Raw genomic sequence first — 23,172 nt, forward strand, 5'->3', positions numbered from 1 at the left:
AGCTTCCAATGCAAGGGGCATGAGTTTGATCCCTGGTCTGAGAACTAAGATCCCACATCCCTGTGATGTAGCCAAAAAAGTATAAATAAAATAAAGTGCAAAACTCTACAACTGTCATCCCGCATGGCTGAAGGGCCACAGTTATAGGCGTGTAAAGGTTGGTGTGAGCCATAAGTTCCATAAGCACAGAGAGCCAGGGCCACACTAAAGCCACATTGCGGTCACTAATTACCCAAGCATGACTCAGAAGCAGTGAATTTTGATACAACCCACTGGCATCTCTGCATGCCTGGTCCATCCCACTCTCCTATCCCCAGTATGGATGAACTGTCTGTGATCTTACTTAGGAGCAAAGCCTTCACTCGTGTACACAACCTAGCCCCTCTTGCCTTTGCCAGACAGCTTCAGCAACTGTCCTCTTTTTCTTTCCTCATCAATTTCCCCCATCATTAGACTATCCCCACCAGCAAATAAATAAGCTGCCATATTTCCCATCTTTAACAAACACACAAAAACCTTCTTGATGCCACATCCATCTCTAGCTAATTTCTTATTACTTCATAGCAAAACATTTCCGAAAAATTGACCGTATTAGATTTCTTGAAATCTTCTCTTCCCAATCTTGTTCTTTCTTGAACCCAGTCCAATCATGCTCTTGCCAAAGTCACTAGTAACTCCACAGTGCTAAAACCAATGGTCCAGACTCCATCTTCTTACTTGCTGTTTCTCTTTCCTAAGAAACACCCCCTTTCCTTAGCTTCCAAAACACCATTCTCTACTGGTTCTCATCTTTTCCTCGGTGGTCTCCTCTTCTCATTCTCCCTTCTCACATCCCTCTATTTTAATGACTGATACACACTGGAGTGCTGCACAACCTGGTCACAGACTTCTCTTCTCCATGTACCCTCCCTAACGTGGTGTACTCATTCTGTCTCATGAATTCCAATGCATTCACCATTGTATATCTCCAGCCCAGGATTCCTACATAAGTTCTTCTCTCATCAATTCAATTGCCCCTGGATCCTCTCCCTGTGCATAGTCACTAGGCACATCAACACATCCAAAAGTAAACTTCCAACCTTCCTACTCCCAAACTTGCACCTCTTCACCATGTCAGTAGATGGTAACTCCATCCTCCCAGTTACTCTAAAGACCAAAAACTCGACTAAATCATCCTTAATTCTTCTCACACCACACACAAAATCTTTTAACAAATTTTATTGACTCTACCTTCAAAATACATCCAGACTCTTATGACTGCTCATCACCTCCCCTACTGCTACCCTAGTCCAAACCACCATGCTCTCCTTCACAAGTCGTCCTCAAACCAGAGCCAGAGGGATACAAATGGAAGATCACGCCACCCTTCTCCTCAAAACTCATTTCGCTCAGAGTAAAATGGCTTGAAAGGTCCAGCACTGGGAATTCTCACATCTCAAGGTCACTGTGCTCACCATTTCCTCCACCGAAATATCTTCCCCTGACAACTGCATGGCTCAGCCCTCCATGCCTTCAGGTCTTCACTTAAACTTGGCCCTCCCATTGTCTTTCCTGACCCCAGGAACTGTCTTATTACTATCTTGCTTCTGCATGTTACTTTTCTCCATAAAAGTTGTCACCACCTTACATACTATATATTTTATATATGTCTGTTTGATCACTTCTTAATGTGCATACTTAGTCGCTCAGTCATGTCCGACTCTTTGCAACCTCATGGACTATAGCCCACCAGGATTCTCTGTCTGTGGAATTCTCCAGGCAAGAATATTGGAGTGGGCTGCCATTCCCTTCTCAAGGGATCTTCCCAACCCAGGGACTCCTGCATTGCAGGCGGATTCTTTACCATCTGAGCCACCATGAAAACCCTTGTTTCTTTATACTTGCTAGCATCCAAGCTTCAGGGGGTAGGAATTTGTATCTGCTCTCCTTACTACAGGTCTCCAGTGCCTAAAACTGACTCTAAAGTCACCCAATAAATATCTGTGAATGAATAAATGAGAGCAACTTGAGCCTAAAGAAGCACCAAAAATTAGAATGTGTCTTTTCCCCAAACAGTAATTATCATCAAGTGATCGATGACAGCAAACCACACAAGTTGTCATAAACCTCTATAGCCTGAATCTGCTCGAAAATGTGGGGGATATTTCTCACAGTGTCTGCTGGCCTATAAATTCAAACATTTCACAATATCCTGAACTTACATTTTAAGCCACTAAGAACAACAACAAAAGTGTATCTAATCATTAAAACAGATCTCCTGGAATGCAAACACAGAGCCCCCTCATACTGAGGAACCAGAGGCAGGAAATTAGCCCCTCCTCTGCAATCCCTTTGGATATTCATAGAATTATAACCACACAGTCAAAAATAAACAAGACCTTGAAAAACCATCTCATCCTTGCCTCTTTCTTACAACTAAGGTATCTCAAGTAGAAAACATCATGTTTTCTTAAGGTGGGGTGCAGTGCCTTTCACCTGCTCCCATTCTCTGTAAGGGAGGATTTTTCTCTGAATATCCTGGCCTCTCTGCCCTCCTTAACTCACTCCTCCCCAGTGAAGAGGCATGATGGATGTGAATAGCCAGTCTGGGAAAAATAAGCAGTCTGTGATGCTTAGCATGCCCTCACCGTCATTCTTCCCGGGAAGGAAGGACCCTGTCCTTTCTGATCAGGACCCTGTTCTCTTTCACTTCACGCCGCCCTACCCCGGTTCAGGCCCTGTCTCAGCCCAGCAGTCCTGACACACTCACATGGAGTGAGGTGTCCTATCAGCTCACCCACTGCCTGCCCATGCAGAGCCTTGTGCTCCACCCTGGCCTCTTTTGTAAGAGATCTTTTAACCATGTTTTCAGATTTGCTATTTCTCAACATGTTCAGACCAGGCAGGACAGAGGAATATGTTTAATTGTGACTCTGGACACTAAGACTTTTTATGTCATCACTCACCTGAAAAAATTAGAGCAAGACTTTAATTCATAGACTTGCTGTAAGAATTGAATGACCTAATCCAAAGTGATTAGGATCCAGCACTTAGTAAGTGCTCAATAAAAGTTAGGTATTAATATTACCCTGTTATTTTTTCCTGAATAGTTTCGACTAACTGATCATTATTTCAGGATAAGATTAATTAGAAAACTGATATCTTTATTTCTAAGTCAGATCTGAAAATTGCTTAAGATACTATCTACTAATCAAATCCCCTCACTTCACACATAAGAAACGGAAACTCAAAGTTAGGTAATTTAGCCTGAATCAAAAAGTTAAGTCGTCATTTAAGGCTCTCTGCATTCTGCCCCCAACTTCTTTTTGATATCATCTCCCATATTACCTAAAGCAACATGCTAATGTGCTCACTACACCTTAATACACCACTGATTAATCACTCTTGCCTTTAGAGACTCCTGCACTCTTGCCTTTAGAGACCTTTCAGGATTGAAAGGTCTGTTGCTTTCCATCCATCTATTCAAATCTAACCCAAGCCTCACGGCCTTTCTCAAACCCCAGCTTTTCCAAGAAAACTTGCCTGCTTACTTGCCTTAAAGTACAGACTTTATGGTCTAAGCTTCCTAGCTCTGTCATACATTGTCTGCACAACAGTTATAAAATAAATCCCTATGGGTGAGAAGTTACATGCCGATGTCATGTCCTTTCTGAGATTTTAAGCACTTTGGGGGTAGAAGTGTGATGTTAAATGTATTTAAATATCCCCAGTGTACACCAGTTTTGGGGGAAAAGAGAAATTAACATCTATTTTTGGAAATGGGGATTCCTAGGGGGAGGGCTCTCACAGCAGGACCCTATGACCCAGGCTTTGGGATCATCTTAACGCCTTCACACATTTGGCCACATGCGCTCACAACTGAGGACAGGCAGCTTGGTATCCTTCTAAATATGTTGTAGGATGCTACATAAATGTCTCCCAGAGGAGACTAGATGTCCCCAGCACATTACGAAGACCACAACCTAGAACAGCAAGAGAAAAGAAGCCTACAATCAACAGTGCTAGGACCAAGAATGGCTGCAGAATAAGGTTCTCATGTATCACAGCAATTTTTAGCTGATCTAATTAAAACCAAAGCTACCCCAGGCACACAGAATATTGGAATACTTATGATTGATACAATGTGGCTTTGCGTGCTAAGTTGTTTCAGTCATGTCTGACTCTTTGCAACCCTATGATCTGCAACCTCCTAGGCTCCTCCATCCATGGGATTCTCAAGGCAAGAATACTTGAGTGGACTGCCATGTCCTTCTCCCGGGGATCTTCCCAACTCAGGGATCGAATCTGTGTTTCTTATGTTTCCTGCATTCAGGTGGGTTCTTTACCACTAGTGCCACTGGGAAGCCCAACGTGGCTTTAGTTCCCAAGTAAAGAAGGAAGTGGGATATGACGGTTCTATATGAAAAGTCTGGAGTCAAAAAGCACTTCATTTGAATGCTGGTTTCAAGCTGATGTGCTCTTTGGCATCCTGCGAATAAATTATGAAAATACAAGGCTCAGACAGGTTACCTGTAAAATAGGAAGAAGAGATAAAACCACATAAAGGGCTTGGTCCATCTAAGAACATCCCAGTAAATGTAAAGTTAGCTGCTGGTACTATCCCTATCCAGCTAGAGCTGTTCAAGAAGGAAGTCACTTGTGTCCCAGCTGCCCTCGGGCCTCTCCCCTCTCCATTCCCAACCCAAGCTATTGTTTCTGGTGGTTAGGAGGGATCTTGAAAGCCATGACACCAAATGGCCTGAAGTCCAGACTGGCTCTACAAACCCATGCTCCATTACCCAAGTCAGAGACTGGGATTCTCTCCCACGAATTGGCTGATTGCCCTACTATAGAGGTAGTCACACAGGCAATTTCCTTTATCAGGTATAAATTCTCAGTATGCAACAATCTGGCCACAAGAATGAAATCAAATAAGTATTTTCAAGATTTGCTCAAGAAGCCGCTCCAACAACAACATTTCCAAATCCTGAGCCAAGGGTAAGAGAATGAATTTCATCAGAAATGACAGGGGCCAGCTGTTCCAAGACAGATGTGAGTGGGGTGAAGAGTGGACATTAAGAGGACATCACATGCCAGAGGCCTCACCCAGGCTGTAAACACCAACAGAGATGGGGATACATCTTCTCTCAAAGGCAATTAAAAAGTAATCATGATAACAGGCTGAACTTCTGAATGCAGCCAAATTCCTTTTTCCTCACTTCATCTCCTCTAAGCTGTGATTGCCACAAGGCAGAGAAACACTTTGATGTCTTTTAGTGTAGTTGCAAACCTCTTTTCACAACTCTTGGGGGGGGGGGTTGCTTTTTTTAATACTCATTATTAAGAAAGAACAAATACTTGTGAACTTCAAAATTCTTCTCATTTTTTAAAAAATCTGGCTTTTTCATAAATATTTGTTGCAATTGCACAATGTTTATGTTCAAGAGAGTCATTTAGGAAAGAACAGCACATTCTTTCACGTTCCAGAACATGAAATCAGGTAAGAGGAGATCTTTTAAGAAAAGAACAACTATTTTACAGAAATACATCCAAGTATTTTCTTTGTTTGCTACATCTTAAAATAATCAATCAATAACAGGCTAACAAGTAGAGTTTGTTTTTTCTTTTGGTGCTGTGCTGTGCATGTGCTCAGTCACTCAGTCATGGCCAACTCTTTGAGATTCCAAGGACTATAGGCTCCTCTGTCCATGGGATTCTTCAGGCAAGAATACTGGGGCAGGTTGCCATGTCCTCCTCCAAGAGATCTTCCCAACCAGGGATCAAACCCCCGTCTCCTGTGTCTCCTGCATTGCAGGTGGATTCTTTACCACTGCGTCACCTGGGATGCTCCTTTACTTTATTAAGTGAGGCCCAAATGCCAAAATCTTAACATTTTCAAACTCAGTTTTTAAGAAGCACTTTTACTGGTTACGTTTATCATCATTGGAAACTTTACAGACACAAGAGAACTATCAGACATTCTAAAAATTAACATTTCTCATACGTCTTACAATTTTTTGATGGATAATACTTTTAGAGACTAATATTGAGTCTAGAATTTAAAGCCAGGAAAAGTAGCATTTATCCCCAGGGCCAAAGGCTGAGGAAAATATGACAGATAAGAAATGTGGATAGCAGCTTTAAAGGTTTTCACTGAAATGTTACTTGTGGTAATTATTTTTTCCAAATCTAAAATAGTCTGGTTCATGGTTTGACAAAAAGTACGAAAAACCATCTGATATGAAATAACCAACCTTAACTCCATCTGAAGACTTAATCCCTCTTTGCCATGTGATGTATTTACATCTTCCAGGAATTCAGACACAGACATCTTGGGGGTCCATTCCTCTGCTGGCCACGGCCACCAGTTCCCATCAAGGTGCTGGAAGTCCTCACAGCTGTGGTGTTATTGGACATTTGTGACTCCCAGCATCCATCCCCTTTTGATCTTTAATTGAACCTCAGTTTTCCCTCAGGTTAACTGTCTCACACTCCACTCTCAGTCCCTGTACATCAAGAATGAAACAGCTCAATCCAGGCTAACCTGAGCACTGCCTCACTGAGAGTCAGGCATGGCTTGAAAATAAGGTGTTGTGTTTTTTTTTTTTTTTTTGCAAGAGCCTGGCACATGCACATCTAATTAATACTGGTAAAGACAACAAAAAAGGAACTTTTCCATGTCTTAGCAGCAACCCAATTCCTTCCATCCCAAGATATAACATTTTAGACTCTTTTTGACTGTTCCATTTCTTTTCTCTGGGATGTTAGAGCCAATGCCCAAGGAGGAGGACTGTCAATAGGTAATACTGTGGTCAAGGATCTGCAAGCATGGGGTTCAGGAGAGGGTTCCAGGCTTAGGTAGCTACGATGTAAATCAGGAAACTGAGTGGACTGTCGTGACAGGGGCAGCTCTGGTGGACACACATTCACTGAACGGTTTTCCACACCTAATGATAAAAAAACGACATATGACTCAAGCTGAGTAGCCAATAAAAGCTCTACCAGGAACTACTACTGGAGCTGCCAGGACAGAAGTGTCTTGTCTAGTGGGGTGAAAGGTAGGATGATAGCCCAGAGTTGCTGGTGATGGTCTTTGCCACAACTTGGATCTTGGATGGTCACAATCTTATGCTATTAGAGAAATAAAGCCAACGCAAAGGAAAAATGAGAGAGAAAGAAAGAGAGAAGGAAGAGAGGAAGGGAGAAAAGGGACAGGGGAGAAGGACAGAAGGAGAGGCAAAGGAGGAATGGGGTGAGAGAGAGATTGATTTTTGACATTATTTGAGACCTAAATCCAGCTATACCTGACTTTGAATATATCTGATCAATTTTGTCTTCCTTAACCACTATCAACTGGATTCCTGCTTTTTGCATCCCAAGGAGTTATGACTAATATAGAAACTTTTGCTCAGTGAAATGGAAAAAAGGGATTTCAATAAATAAAGTGAAACGAAGAAAGAATTATGTCCAGTATATACAAAATATACTTGGTGTGGAATCCACATGGAATAACTGTTTCTGCACTATTCCTTATCCAACTCCTCCCTCTACTACTATATTCCAATGAGTTAAGCAACACTATGTTGAAATGCCAACATGAAGCTAATACATGAAAATAGAACTCTTAAAGAGCTGTCACATGGTAAGTTGAGTGGCTGGATAGCATACAAGTCCATGACACACTAAATTAAGGTACCTGGAAAGCCATGGTGGTGGGCAGACCTATCAGAAATGTAAGGACTAGTGTGAGGCAGCTCTCCTTGAGTAAAAGTGTTTTTTAAAAAGCACAAGACTAAGACATACCCACAGGTAATAGGTAATAATAATATGTATTATTCTAGCTGGCTCACCATGTGGCAGCATTATATGAATCCTTAAAAACTCTATGAAATAGAATACTTCTGTCACATACAAGACAAAGACACTTTTTCAGGTTAAGGTCATCAGCTAGAAAGTGGTACAGTCAGGATTTTAAACCACAAAGTGAAAAGCATCTGTGCCGCTGACCATTTGACAGAGAAAAGGAAATGAATATTAGTTGGTCCTCTAAGAGAAGACTCTCGAGAATCCCTTGGACTGCAAAGAGATCAAACCAGTCAATCCTAAAGGAAATCAATCCTAAATATTCATCGGAAGGACTGATGCTAAAGCTGAAGCTGCAATACTTTGGCCACCTGATACAAAAAGCCCACTCATTAGAAAAGACCCTGATACTGGGAAAGATTGAAGGCAGGAAGAGAAGGGGACGGCAGAGAATGAGATGGTTGGATCATCTCTGAGAATCACTGAATCAATGGAAATGAGTTTGAACAAGTTCTGGGAGATGGTGAAGGACAGGGAAGCCTTGTTGCATGTTGCAGTCCATGGGGTCACAAAAAGTTGGACACAACTGAGCGACTGACCAACAGATCCATACACTAGTTAGATTTTAGATTAAGGAATGGACTCTACTTGTAAAAAAGAAAGGATTTTACATGTAAAATAAAGAGAATGCAAATTCACATGAATATCATTTCAATCATTCTTTTATCTTTATTTGTATGCATTAGTACATACAAAAATATATGTATTAAGTATTAAAAAAATGTAGGCAATATGATTTATCATCCAACTATTTGAAGATCTATATGTTTAATCCTCCTTTACTCTCTAGAAGTTTCCTAAATACTCTTTTTATCAGTCACTTTGAGAACAAGACTGACTATTTCATGCTTCTCACAGTTTGTTCTAAATTCCAAAAAGATTCATCATGCTGAATTTGTGGCACTCATTTTTATACACAAGTTACTGACATTTTACCACAAATCTCTCCTAGGGCTTTACAGTGAGTCAGCAAAATGTGTAAACATATTCGGAAAATTAGGATGGATCAATTACATGTGGGAACAGAGATTCCTAAGCTAGGAAACTTCCCGCTCTTTACTAGGCATTCTAAAGAATATACATCTCTCAAATTCTGTTCTAGGAGTTGGACAAGTCGTCCTCCAGAACTGATAAAATTACAAAACCTTTTTATAATATGAAAGTGAAAGTGAAAATCGCTGAGTCATGTCTAACTCTTTGCAACCCCATGGACTATACTGTTCATGGAATCCTCCAGGCCAGAATACTGGAGTGGGTAGCCTTTCCCTTCTCCATAATGGTTCACATTTGGATGTACTTGATAACTAAAAAAATGATTAATTCATTGCATCTTTCAGAGACTAATAACCAAATACTTAAAAATTATGTTCAAACATCAAGAAGAGCAGAACCAAATCTAAAATTAAAATATTTTAAATCAACACTTTCCTATATATTGCTAGTCAGAATTCAGGTCTTAGAAACTTCTTCAAAAGTCACTTGTCAAAATGCACCCTGTTAATTTGGTTTTACTCAGGAATCAACTTCTAGGACTCTCTCCAGAAGTAGTCATTGGAAACGTGAACAGTAATCTACATGTAACACTGCGCAGCAACATTCATTATCATAAGAAGGTGGAGATCGTTAGGGAAACGATCACATAAATTAAGGTTAATAGATGGGGAAACAGTGGAAACAGTGGCAGACTTTATTTTTTGGGGCTCCAAAATCACTGCAGATGGAGACTGCAGCCATGAAATTAAAAGACACTTACTCCTTGGAAGGAAAGTTATGACCAACCTAGATAGCATATTCAAAAGCAGAGACATTACTTTGCCAACAAAGGTCCATTTAGTCAAGGCTATGGTTTTTCCAGTGGTCATGTATGAATATGAAAATTGGACTGTGAAGAAAGCTGAGGGCTGAAGACTTGATGCTTTTGAACTGTGGTGTTGGAGAAGACTCTTGAGAGTCCCTTGGACTGCAAGGAGATCCAACCAGTCCATCCTAAAGGAGATCAGTCCTGGGTGTTCATTGGAAGGACTGATGCTGAGGCTGAAACTCCAGTACTTTGGCCACCTCATGCGAAGAGTTGACTCATTGGAAAAGACCCTGATGCTGGGAGGGATTGGGGGCAGGAGGAGAAGGGGACGACAGAGGATGAGATGGCTGGATGGTACCACCGTCTCGACGGACATGAGTTTGCATGAACTCTGGGAGCTGGTGATGGACAGGGAGGCCTGGCATGCTGTGATTCATAGAGTCGCAAAGAGTCAGACACAACTGAGCGACTGAACTGAACTGAATTGAACTGAACTGAATGATGCTTATGAGGGGTTTGTAATGATATGGAAAATTATACTAAAACATTAAAGAAAACAAAAACAGGTATACAAAAAAATCCCACAATCTGTGTATTAAAAGACGACTGAACAAGAGTATTCTAAGTTATAGTAAGAGCTTGATATCTGGAATGATTGTCTAAAACCTGGGGAATACAGAAAAAGAAGATAACCACAAGGGGCACATGTAAAGCATTTATAATCAGAACCATAACTGATTAATTAAAAAGCACAATTCAACAACTTAGAATAGAATAGAAGTAGTACAGCTTAAAAGTAAAAGCTGATCTCTTATTAGAGGAAGTGTAAGATGAGAGTTCCCCAAATTCTGATAATAGCAATCCTTTTTGAGGAAGCACTGGGATTCCATTCAAGTCCGCACTGTCAATAGATCCAGTCCAAGCAGTCAATAGATGCAGTCCAAGCATGAGTCCAATAGATCCAGTCAATAGATCCTGACTGTCAATAGATCCAGCCCAAGCATGAGTCCAACTACTCCTGATTTCAGCAGGTAATTTGGAACTGTCCCTGATGGATTTCCAAGGTATTCTGGGTTGGCTACCCATAAGCAAAGAGTGCTTAAAGATAATCATCCTGGAAACAGAGGTGACCCTGGAGATTTCATAACATTTCTGAGCAATATCATGATTATATGGTACAATGACAAAAGAAAACAGTGACGTATGGGGAAGAAACAGTTCAGCTAAAGTAAGTTGCCAGTGATAGGTAGCATACTGCATCTAATAACATCTTTACATAAGACACTTAAAGCACTTAACTTAGATCATTATGGTGCTCAATGGTGGGATAGGAGCTAAATCAGTAAGGTCAAGTGTATGATCTTTAGTTACAGAGAAGAACAATGGCTTAGGTGGCTGAAGTTCTCAATTTTACAAGGGATCCCTTTAAACTTCCTTTAGACCACATTTTTAGTGTTGCTGCTGGCAAACTAGATTGACAGATTTCAATCATTGCTTATCTTATTTCCACTGATGCCAGAAACATGGCAAGTTATCTCAAATAGACTTCAGGGCAAAATCAGCAGACATTTCAAACTTGCACATAATTTGATTCAATTTGACAAATACTTGTGGAACACAAACACAAAAACATAAAAAACCAGTAAGCCTAAGTCCTTGGCTTTGTGGAATGAAAAAGGAAGTCACAAGGAGCCTTGATAACACTGAATGATTAATTGTACATCCATTGTCTCTATCCTCATTTTCCTAGGGATCAATTAAACCTGGAGAGGGGCACAGAACAAGAATATTTTAAGAAAACCAGAACACAGGCAAATCCTAATGTGCTAATAACCTGGTTACTAGATCTATGCACTGGACAACAGATATTTGAGAGTCACAAGGTACCAAGCCCTGTTTACGGGCAGGAGATAGACACAGCAGTCGTCAAGACAGTCTTTGCTCTCTCAAGGTCTACATTAGTGGAAACACTTATTCTATACTTCACCTTGAAATGAGTACCTGTAAATAATGAAAAATTATTTCTCAGGAAACCAGATATCTGAGAGTATAAGATTAGCAACTTCATTTGGTTAAGAATGAAATGCAATGGAATTTGAAACTGGAAACAGTAATAGGGCAGAAAAAGATTGACATGTCTCAATTCCAAGAGCAGGGGAGGGGGTGGGATGGGATTGGGGGGAGAGGGAAGGTGGCTGAACACCAAAGCCTCACAGTGGTTTTTCCTCTGATGATACTCAAGTGATCTCAAAGCTGTGGTTTATGAAACAAAAGGACTCAGAGAATTCTTTTTCAGATTCTCCAATTTATAAAGAACTATGATTATTTCCTCAGAGAAGGCAATGGCACCCCACTCTAGTACTTTTGTCTGGAAAATCCCATGGACGGAGGAGCCTGGTAAGCTGCAGTCCATGGGGTCGCTACAGTTGGGACATGACTGAACAACTTCACTTTCACTTTTCACTTTTCATTGGAGTAGGAAATAGCAACCCACTCCAGTGTTCTTGCCTGGAGAATCTCAGGGACGGGGAAGCCTGGTGGGCTGCCGTCTATGGGGTCGCAGAGTCGGACACGACTGAAGCGACTTAGTAGCAGCAGCAGCAGCATGATTATTTCCTAAGCCACATGTGTCACAGAGCAAACCTCCTTATCCCATCAGGCCAGCCAGCGAGCTACTCACAATTACCCTAGGCAACCTACCAAGGTCATAGTCTGAGTCAGAAATGAGAGTTCCCTGGTATGTCACAGAAGCATGCTACCTATCTCATGAAACACATTTACACATGTATACATGGTGCACACACATTTACATATGCACCTATATGTATGTGTGTGCACAAATGTATGTGTGTGTGCATATACGTGGATGTATGTATGGGTATATATGAATGTATGTATATACTGTGTATGGGCTTCCCTGATGGCTCAGTGGTAAAGAATCTGCCTGCAATGCAAGAGAACACGGGTTCGATCCCTGTGTCGGGAAGATCCTCTGGAAGGGGAAATGGCAATACACTCCAGTATTCTTGCCTGAAAAATTCCACGGGCAGAAGAGCCTGGTGGGCTACAGTCCAAAGGGTCACAAAAAGTCAGACATGACTGAGAGACTGAGCACACATATACTGTGTATGCATGTATGCATGGGTGTAGACAGATAGAGGAGGCTTCCCTGGTGGCTCAGCAGTAAAGAATGCAGGAGATGAAGCCTCTATTCCTAGGTCAGGAAGATTCTCTGAAGAAAGACACAGCAACCCACTCTAGTATTCTTGCCTGGAAAATCCCATGGACAGAGCAGCCTGGTGGGCTATAGTCCTTGAGGTCGCAAAGAGTCGGACATGACTTAGTGACTATACCACCAAGTAGACAGCTCCTCTCTGGTGAACAAAAGAGAAGAGAACTAGATCACAGATCAAAACTCATTTGCCTGTTTTCCTGAGAGCCAAACATACTTTCCCTCATACCAAATGGGCATTCTTCCATTGGGTGGGAAAAAAAGTAAAGAAGCCATATCTCCTACTGCACACTTAATGGATGACATCTGTATACACTCCAACCTGCCCCCATCAAAGACTGCCCTCTCCACATTTCATGGGTGACATCTGTATACACTCAATTTGCCCCCATCACAGACTGCCCTTCTCCACACTTCATGGGTGACATCTGTATACACTCCAACCTGCCCCCATCACAGACTGCCCTCTCCCCAACTAAGTAAAAGCCTTCCTAGTATAAGGGATTGAAGCACATCAGATATATATTTTTTAAATTGGTTTCCTAAGGCAAATATTAAAAAGTGTACATTATTTTTGTTTATAAAAAGCATTTTAAAACTGGCTAAATTAATCTATCCTATTAGAAGTCACCTTTCATATGGGGATCCTGCTAGGAAAGTGACACAAATCACTAGTAATGATCTTATTGATCCAGGTGCTGGTCACCTAGAAGTGTTCCCTTCATGAAGAATCAGCAAAGTGTACGCTTATATTCACCACCTGCGTGTGTGTGTGTATATATACATAGTAAGTGTTTTTTTTAATTTAGCTTCCTAACAATTTGTGGTCTGTTATTAATTTATATTTACTCTTCCTGAGACATTCACAAATTATTCTGAAACATGGAATTTTGCCTAACCAATTTGTAGATCAATAAATATAAATTCATTAATTTTTCTAACCTTATTAGTCTTTCCTAATAAGTTGTTCAAAACTACTTTTCAATCAATTATTGGAAAAAAATTACTTAATTATATGTAGAAAAGTATGCTTTACCAAACCTCCAGGTTAGCAATCCCTTGATGCACAGGGATAGGAGAATGAAATCTCATTACTGCACATCACATTTTTTAAATATATTTTACAAATAAAATTTTAAATCCCTCTTAAGAAAACACAAATGATTATAACCCAAAGCCAAATTATACACTTTTGCTAGCACAGGATTCATGAGTCAAGTCTACTTTCATCTATATGTCTTCCCTTCAACTCAATTTGAAAATGATAAGTAAAACTGATAATAATCAAAGAGAGAAATCTCATAAAGCAGAGGCACTTGCTGAGAGCAAATAAACTTGCAGAGGAGAAAATAAATCTCCAGCAACACAACCTAAGAGTGCCCTGACCTCTTCTCTTCTGTGCTGTTACTCATCTCCCTCTTATCAAAATAAAGCAGACCTGTACTCCTTTCTTCCCTGAGGACAAGAGCTACCAAAGTAGTTTGTTAGCTAAAGGATTGGACCACTGTCTCAACCAGGCCCTCTTACATATGAACATGCTGAGTCTATCTGAAAATTTAATCAAAGCAATATATTTTATTCCTTATAGAATGAGTAATCTTAAAATAGTTTTTTAATTTACATATTGAAATGTTAGGACATTTAAGTAATCAAATGCTTAAGACATAAAAAGTAAGACAGTTTTCTTTTCCCTATTTGCTTGAAGACTGGTTAGAAAGGAAAAAATCCTTCTTTAAAAAGATAACTTGTTGATGGCTGAATGCTATCAACTACAAACGACAAATGTCTCTTCATAGACATCGTATTTTCAATGCAGTTCTCAGTCCGTCTCCTCCCGTCTGTTCTCCTCTTCCTGCGGAGGTCTAAGCTTGGGGAGGAGTTCCAACAATGCCAGGCACTGAGTAGGAAGAGAGCACTGTGACACAGGATGACAGGCGGCTACATACAGATGCCTCTGGGCCTGAATCTTGGGGCCCCTCCATTTAGTTTACACCTCTGGAGTCCCCCCATCTCTCTACTATGCACTATAGCAAGTTGCTGTATAACCTCTCAAGCTTTATTTCCTTCAAATCTAAAGTAGGCACAAATGTGTCCCTATCTCCTAGCACAGTTGTGACAAATAGATGACATAAGGCACAGAAAGCAATTAGCACTGTGCCTGGCACACAGCACGTAAGCAACAATTTGTAACTAAGTCTGCAGTAATAAAAACTTTTCATCTAAAAGATGACTTTACAGTATCACTTGACAAACACAGAATACACAGACTACTGTGCCAAAAGGAAAATTATCTTTTAAAGTAACTCAAGTTAAATATGTATGAAAAGACTGAAGTCCAGCTTCTTGACAGATGACTTTCAGTCTCTGAATTCAGAACAAATATATTATTATAAACAGCTTCAAAAAAAGACCATGTACTTTGAAGGGACATTTTACAACACACTCTGTGAGCCTCAGTCTCCTCACCCATAAAATGGGAATAAGTCCTTTATCATCAGGCAATACTGAGGTTTTAGATGTTATCTGCAAAAGGCCTAACATATCTTACACAATAGCAGAATGATTTTAAAGCAGATGGTATAAGAAAAGTCATCAGAGGGATTATTCAAAGCTGGAAAAAAATTTAAGAGAAAACTTTCCATCATCTGTACTTTATTTTTCTCTTCTTTGTAGCATTCTTACACTTGATTTCTATTCTAATCAAATGTGTTCCACCTAACCTTACAGAAGTTGATTTCATTTGATTTATCTCTGTATCTTCTTCCAGCCCCTCCATCACCTTTCAAGTACCTACCAGTGGCTTGTCCAAAGACAGCTAACAAATTGACACCTGAAAAGCCCAACTGCAGGACAATTTTTACATCACTACAATTCAGCCTGAGGAAAGTGACTCCCTCCTCTGTAAAGAGGAAGAGAAGAATAGAAATGTTCCTGGACCACCAATTACTTCTTTAACCATCAATGGGAGAAATTTCAGAAACAATATTTTGCTTAACTTACTTCATTCCCTACCAAGATAAGAGTGACATCTGAGAATAAGGCTTACCTATTTGCACCATTTCTTCATTACCAGCCTGGAAAGGAGGGGGGAAAGTAAGAAAAAGAAACAGTTACTGGGTTTCATCTTATCACCTCATGCGTTTTATTTCTACCATTAATGCTTTTCAGGAGCTGACTAATCAGGCGACGCCGGAGACTGGGATTGGTGCCTAACCGCTGCACCCCGGTTTGTAGAAGGTTCCTGTGACGGGGAGCACGAGCCAAAGCAACAGCAATTTGGGACAGGGTATCGTTTGCTCGTTTTAACTTTTAACATTTACGAAGCCAGCAAAAATAAATCCTGACACCCAATATTCTCTTTGGAAAACTCCATATATTGGGTCAGGAGTAGAAAAGAAAGTCTCCGAATTTATACGTGCAAAACAGAAGTCTAAATCCTGATTGATCAGATTTGAGGTCAGGCAGCAACTACAACGAGTCTCTTACTTTTTCACCCTATGGTCAGACCAAGCAGACCAAGAGACGCTACAAAAACTCACGGAGAAATTCTGTACCCAGAGCCCCAGCGGCTCTGCGCTGCTGTGACTGACTACACGGCTCGGCTCGTCCCGCCAAGCCTTCTCAAGGACTCTTCTGAGAGCATCGGGCTTCACCTTGAGGCTCCAAGGGGTGGGGGCTGGGCCGAAAAGAAACAGAGCAGCACTCAACTTCGCTTTAAAAAGAGGAGGAGTTGTGCAGAGGGGGAGGGGAGAAGAGCGGCCGGCGCCTCCAGCCTCTCTGCCCAGGAAAACGCAGGGCAGGAAACTTCCCCGGGGGCCCCCCTCCCCAACTGTCAAACCCCAGCCCGGCCGCGGTACTCCCAGGACACGTGTCTACTGGATCGCTCTCTGTCCGGCCCAAGGATTTCCTGAAACCCCCGCCTCCGGCTGCCCGAAAAAAGCTGTGAGTCAGTGAGCAGGAGAGAAAGCCCCGCGAACTCGACTCCGGCTACTGAAGTCTGAGCCCTGGGATCCTGGACCCAGCGTCCAGAACTTCATTCAAGCGCCCACACTGCCCTCCAGAAAAGGGAAACCCAGATGGCCCGGCGAGGATGCGAATTGGCTGCAGTCGGGTCACCGGGAATTGTTCCGAATGCGGCAAAGTGAAGCCCGAGGGGTGACAAGCCTGGGCTCCCATGCAATGTAACCCCCTGCACCCCCAAAAGCCCCGCACGCTGCGCCCAGCCCTCGAAAAACACCGACCGTGAAGGCACCAGATAACAGAGAAAGGGTGGGAGGGGGGAGGAGGAGAGAGAGGAGGGGAAAGAGGGGGAGGAACTGTTTCGGGGAAAAGGTTGGGTTTGAGTTTTTTATTGTTATTATTTTCCACTTACTTGTCCATCAGCTGAAGTCTTAACCTCTACCAGAGCGGCTGCTATCAACCAAAGTGACAGGAGAACCATCACGAGTCGAGTTCACTTTTCAACTGCTGGGCAAAGCAAATGCCCAGAGCAAAACCTTCCCCCCCAAAGTAAGTTTCTTGGAAAAAAGGAAAAAAAAAAAAAAAAAGGCAGAATTTAAAAAAAAAAAAACAAAAAACTGATCTTCCGTGCTTGGCTTCAATGAAAATGAAATCTGAGCTCTGAGCCTGGCCCCCTCTGCTCTGCAGTTCTTTCCACTTCACCTTCTCACCCCGTCCTCCCAAACAGAGTGTTCAGGAGAGAAGGTGCTGCGAGCCGGGCACGGGCTGCGCCGGCAGAGGCGGGGGGGGGGAGGGACGAGGGGCTTCCAACTATCTCTGTCCGCAGCGGCTTTTTTCTAGGCTTTTCGCGCACCGTGGGTCCCTAAGGTTAGCGCTGAGAATGCTTGGGTCCCCGGGAGCACGGCAGGGGGAAGTATTAGCGAGAGAGACGGACGAGCGAGCGGGAGCGGGAGAAAGAGGCAGGGAGAGGGCGCCTCCGCGGCTCGCTCCGAGGTGGGGGCGGGAGGAGCCGGAGGGGAGGAGGCAGGCCGAGGAGTGGGAGGAGTGGGCCGCTCGCCGGCTCCCGTGGCTCGCTGAGCGGTTGTCTGCTCGCTGCCGGCGACCCGCGGGGCGCTAATAAGTCGGCCGGAGCCCCCCCTCGACCCGCGCCCGGGCGGCCCCTCCCGCCGCGGCGCCCACGTCACGCGGGGCCCGGGCCCGCGCCCCCCGCGCGCCCGCCGGGACGGCCCGGGGCGGGCGCTGCAGGCGCGGGGAGGCGTGGGGAGGACGGTCGGTGCCCGCGGCCGGCCCCAGCCAGGGTCGGGCTTTGAAGCCGCACGGGGGCCGGGCGGGGAGGCAGGGCGAGGGGGAGGGGGGCGCTTGAGTGGCCGGGGTTTACCGCCCGCACCCTTCCCCATCCCGGGATCTTCTCCTTCCCAGCGACGGGGCGGAGGAGAGGTGGCGATCCCAGGGGAGCCGCTGTCCCCGCCTAGAGGGACCGGCTTTGAGTTCATTCTAGGCATCGGGAGGGTCCCAGGCTCGGTCCTGGGCTTTAGGAAATTCACCTCCTGCTACCCTGCCTGCTCTCCCAGCCCGGCCTCCCGGGGAGAACGCCCCCCATCCCCCGCCCCCCGCCCCGTAACCTCCAGGTTGTCACAACTCAGACATCTCCCCTCCGCACACCAGCTCCCTACCACGTTTGGTGGGGATGGTTCCTACCCCCGTTCAGTTCTTGTTTACGCCTTATTAGTTTGTATTAGTTTTAAACGTTGCCATGTCTCTTCCTTGAGTCACCCGGGTGCTTCCGTTTATCACTGAGTACACAGGCCTAGGCGTCTCTTCCTCTCACCAAGATTAAGTTATCAAATGATTTCTGCCCTTTGTGGCCCGGACCTTTCTGGGAGGAGATATCGCCAACCTGAGCTTCAGAGAGTTGAGAAGGGTTTGCTGGAATCCAGGGACAGGCCCTAGGAATCCTAGGGCAGACTCTCATGGGCGCTTTCCAGGGAGCAAGAGAGGTGGAAAAGGAAATATTTCCAACTTATACTGACCGATTTCTGACACTCCCTCCCCAGCTCAGACCATGAGAGAAGAATGAACAGGCACAAATTTAGGTATAATTTTCAAGACTTCCACTGGAAGGAGTCTCACAGAGACCTGTCTAAAATAACGTGTAGAAGTTACTGGGTGTTTTGCTAAGGAATGCTTCGATAAGTCATAGTTCCTTTTCCTTTCAGAAAACATGGTGTGCGTTTAGAGGGAATACTTCAAATTCATTATTTAAAGCTTGCATCTTTAGCTTACACATGGAGGGGTTTGTGTTTACTGCTGTGTTATCTAAGTCTTCTCAGAATCATAGATACAGAACACTCACACGTTCAAGTGAGAAACCAAACAACTGAATGGCCCCACCAGTAATGGGTTAATTAGTTAGTGATTAGCTTTGAATTATAATTAGACTGCAGTACTGAAGTATCTCTAAATTACATTTTTCCTTCAATTAAAGCCTTAAGCATTTTTGTAACCTATCATTAACTTACTGTCTGGGAATGATTTGCTGAATTCTGTGCCTATTTTTCTTATTAAAAAGAAATAATCTCATGTTCTATAAATAAAAATTATGTCAATTTATGCTGACAATTGGGGCTTCCCTAGTAGCTTAGCAGTAAAGAATCCACCTGCAATGCCAGAGACCCAGGAGACATGGGTTCGATCCCTGGGTTGGGAACATCCCCTGAAGGAGGAAATGGCAACCCACTCCAGTATTCTTGCCAGGAAAATCCCGTGGACAGAGGAGCCTGGTTGACTACAGTCCATGGGGTTGCAAAGAACCAGACATGAATGAGCACATGGGCATACACACACACACACACACAAACACACACACACACACACACACACACACACACACACACACACACATCCTGACAAGTAAAGAATATTAGTGTACAAATCAGAAACTCTGTGTTCTAGGCCCAGCTAACAGCTGTCTGACCTTGACAAATCACTAAAACTCTATTTTGGTTTTCCCTCTAGGAGATAATTCAGCTCTAAAATTATCTAATTTTAAGTAATAGCTAGTTTTTTTAGTTACCCATGGGATTACAGTTAATTTCATACAGTTCAAGCATTTGTGATCATCATAATTCCTGCATAATAAGCAATTCATGCGACTTTCATAAAAGGAGTGGCTTTAGATGTTCTTGGCCATGATCATGGAAAGAAATGTATTCTACACCGTGCCCCAGTAAAATTTTTCATGATTCAGTGCTTACTGCATGCAACCCTGATATTTTCTATCCTATTTGTTTTACTTTGTTTCCCACATACTGCTTAGGATCCACTTCACTGATTTCACAACCCAGTGAGTTCATGACCCTCATTCTGACAAACATTAATTTGAGAGTATATAATAAGGTTTATATTTCTTGGATTCTAAATAAGTTGAGTTCTTATTAATAAGTTTCTTCCAATATACAAAGTTTCCCAAAGTATGTCCTGGAATGTTAAATGTTTTACCAAAAAAAAAAAGAATTCTCTGACAGTTTGTAAAATGCTCAAATGAAGAAAATGAAATGGGTTTCTTTGTTTCAGAAATACATAGGGACTTTAATATCCTAAGCTCATGGAGAGTCTTCAAGAGGGAGTGTGCTCCATGGTCCTCTTACTGACATAATCACAGAATGCTTTTTCATCATGCTTTATCCTCCGAGGAACTTACTTGCAGAAATACCATCACAAAGATCAATTACTAAAGTGAACTTTGAGATAGGTAGGATTCACATACAGATTCCATTTTAGTGTTCTCAACTCTAAAACCAATTTACTAATACTGCTTTTGCAAAATGCATGAAAATTAGCATAATTTTGCATGTAAGCTATCAAGCACATGGTCTAGAACATTAGTAAGGACTTAAATGAAGAATTGTTTAGGTGAATCTGTATGGCCTACATATAGAAAGCTCAATACAATATTGTAAAGTAAAAAAAAATAATAATAATTAAAAAATGTTTTAAAAAAAAGCTCACTGATAATGAAATATGGCAACTTCTAAGAAAAGTAGAAAAATATAAACCGCTAAAATATTATGAACTTTTAAGTTTACCAGAGATATCGTTAGGAATAAAAGGCAAAGAAGTTATTGAGTTCCTGTTACAAACTGACCCCTGCCCGCTGGCCTCACATCAAATCTCTGCCCTTCCTTGCATGTTTCTTTGCCCTCAGCAGCAGTGCTTTTTCCCCATGTGCTACATCGCACGTCCACACACTTGCTTATATTGATTTTTCAGTTTTAAGACCCTTCCTCTTCCTGTCCACAAGTCAAAGAAAGGCACGTGAGGCAGGAGATGCTAATATGTGCTCCATATAATACTAAAGCAATACTTGTGAGTACGTTTTCTTCCAAAATATGTTTTTTTTAATCACTTCATTTATTTAATTTTGGCTGTGCTGGATCTTCATTGCTGCACAGGAAACTTTTCTCTTGTAGAGGCTTCTCTTGTTGCAGAGGACAGACTCTAGGGAGCATGGGCTTCAGTAACTGCAGCATGTGGGCTCAGTAGTTGTGGCTTTTAAGTTCTAGAGAGCAGGCTCAATAGCTGTGGTGAATGAATGGGCTTAGTTGCTTCTTAGTATGTGACATCTTCCTGGCTCAGGGATCAAACCCATGTCTCCTGCATCAGCATGTGGATGCTTTACCACTCAGCCAACGGGGAAACCCTCAAAATATGTTTTAAGTAAAGAAATAATTTAAAAAGTAATCGTGTGTATGTAGTCTCCTTAATTGTGAAGTCATCTTTTTTAGGACTTAAGTTCATGAAATCAGTTGATGTATGGATATTTTAACCTGTTCATTCTTATATCGGCAACAGATAACTAAGCAGAGAGTTGTGTGTGTATGTGTGTATTTTCTGTTTGATACTGACAAGTCAATGTTGTCTATCTTTTCATAACTTAACATTTTAATACTTAATGTTTATTGTATATTAAACATAAAATTTAAAATTTTGTTATTTCTTACAATGAATAATTCTTTTATATGTTTGTTGTTTCTGCTGTTTATCTTTCCCACACTTTTTTGTTTCTGAGAGTTTTTTTAGAGCAGTTTAAAGTTCACAGTAGAATTGAGGAGGAAATACAAAGAATTCCCATACTCTCCCTGCCTCTGAACATGCATAGCTTACCATGTTATCAACATCCCCAAAAATGTAACAAAAGAGTAGTACATTTGTTAATACTGATGAACCTGCATTGACACATCATAATCACCCAAAGCCTACAGTATACATTAAGTATACATTACAGTATACATACATACTTGTATGTATCTGGACAAATATATATAATGACACATATCTATCATTATAATATTATACAGAGTATTTTCACTGCCCTAAAAATCTTGTATCCTCCACCTATTCGTCCCTCTTACCCCTGGCAACTACTGATCTCTTTTACAGTCTCCATAGTTTTGCCTTTTCCAGAATGTCATATAGTTGAGATCAAACAGTGCGGAGCTTTTTCAGATTGGTTTCTTCCACTTAGCAATATATATTTAATTTTCCTCCATGTATTTTCATGACTTGATAGCTCATTTCTTTTTAGCACTGAATAATATTCCGTTGTCTGAAGGTACTGCCATAATTTATCTATTCAACTACTGAAGGACATCTTGATTGCTTCTAAGTCTTGTCAGTTATTAATAAAACTGCTAAAAACATCCATGTACTGGTTTTCATGTGGACGTAAGTTTTCTACTCCTTTGGATCTATACCAAGGAGCATGATCACAGCATGTTATTATGTGAATATGCTGAGTATTTTTATTAGTTTTGTAAGGTACTGCCCAACTGTCTTCCAGAGTGGCAATGCCATTTTGCACTCTCACCAGCAATAAATGAGAGTCCCTATCCATACTGCATCTCACCAGCATTTGGTGCTTCTCTGTTCCATATTTTGGCCATTGTAATTGGTGTGTAGTGGTATCTCGTTGTGTTAATGTGTATTTCCCTGATGACATATGAAAAAGAGCATCTTTTCACATGCTTATTTGCCATCTGTATATCTTCTTTGGTGAGATGTCTGTTAAAAGATTTTGGGCCATTTTTACATAGAGTTTTTTTTTTTTCTTGTTGCATTTTTTTAAAGTTCTTTGTATATTTTAGATAGCAGTCCTTTATCTTTATTTTTGCACAAAAAAAGACTTTTGTAAATATTTCCTCTAAGTCTGTGGCTTGTCTTGTCATCCTTTTGACCTTGACTTTCACAGAGCAGAAGTTTTTAATTTTAATGAAGTACTTTCCCACACTTTTAATATATTTAATAACCTTCTGGCTATATTGATTAAATAGATTATATA

The 23,172-nt window shown here is 41.8% G+C and overlaps 1 protein-coding gene across 1 annotated transcript in view; it reads right to left on the minus strand.

Annotated features, from left to right (window-relative positions):
* Window positions 1-17,381, minus strand: part of ADAMTS3 (ADAM metallopeptidase with thrombospondin type 1 motif 3) — a 278,590-nt gene extending 261,209 nt beyond the window's left edge. The window contains exons 1-2 of the mRNA XM_055588775.1: window positions 17,248-17,381; window positions 15,922-15,949 (exon numbers count right to left, since the gene is read on the minus strand). Coding sequence (XP_055444750.1) covers window positions 15,922-15,949; window positions 17,248-17,316 — 97 coding nt within the window. The 5' untranslated portion in view covers window positions 17,317-17,381. The remainder of the gene's footprint in view (window positions 1-15,921; window positions 15,950-17,247) is intronic.
* Between the last annotated feature and the right edge of the window lie 5,791 nt (window positions 17,382-23,172).

Source organism: Bubalus kerabau, chromosome 7, assembly GCF_029407905.1.
Source record: "Bubalus kerabau isolate K-KA32 ecotype Philippines breed swamp buffalo chromosome 7, PCC_UOA_SB_1v2, whole genome shotgun sequence".
Classification (NCBI taxonomy): Eukaryota; Metazoa; Chordata; class Mammalia; order Artiodactyla; family Bovidae; genus Bubalus; species Bubalus kerabau.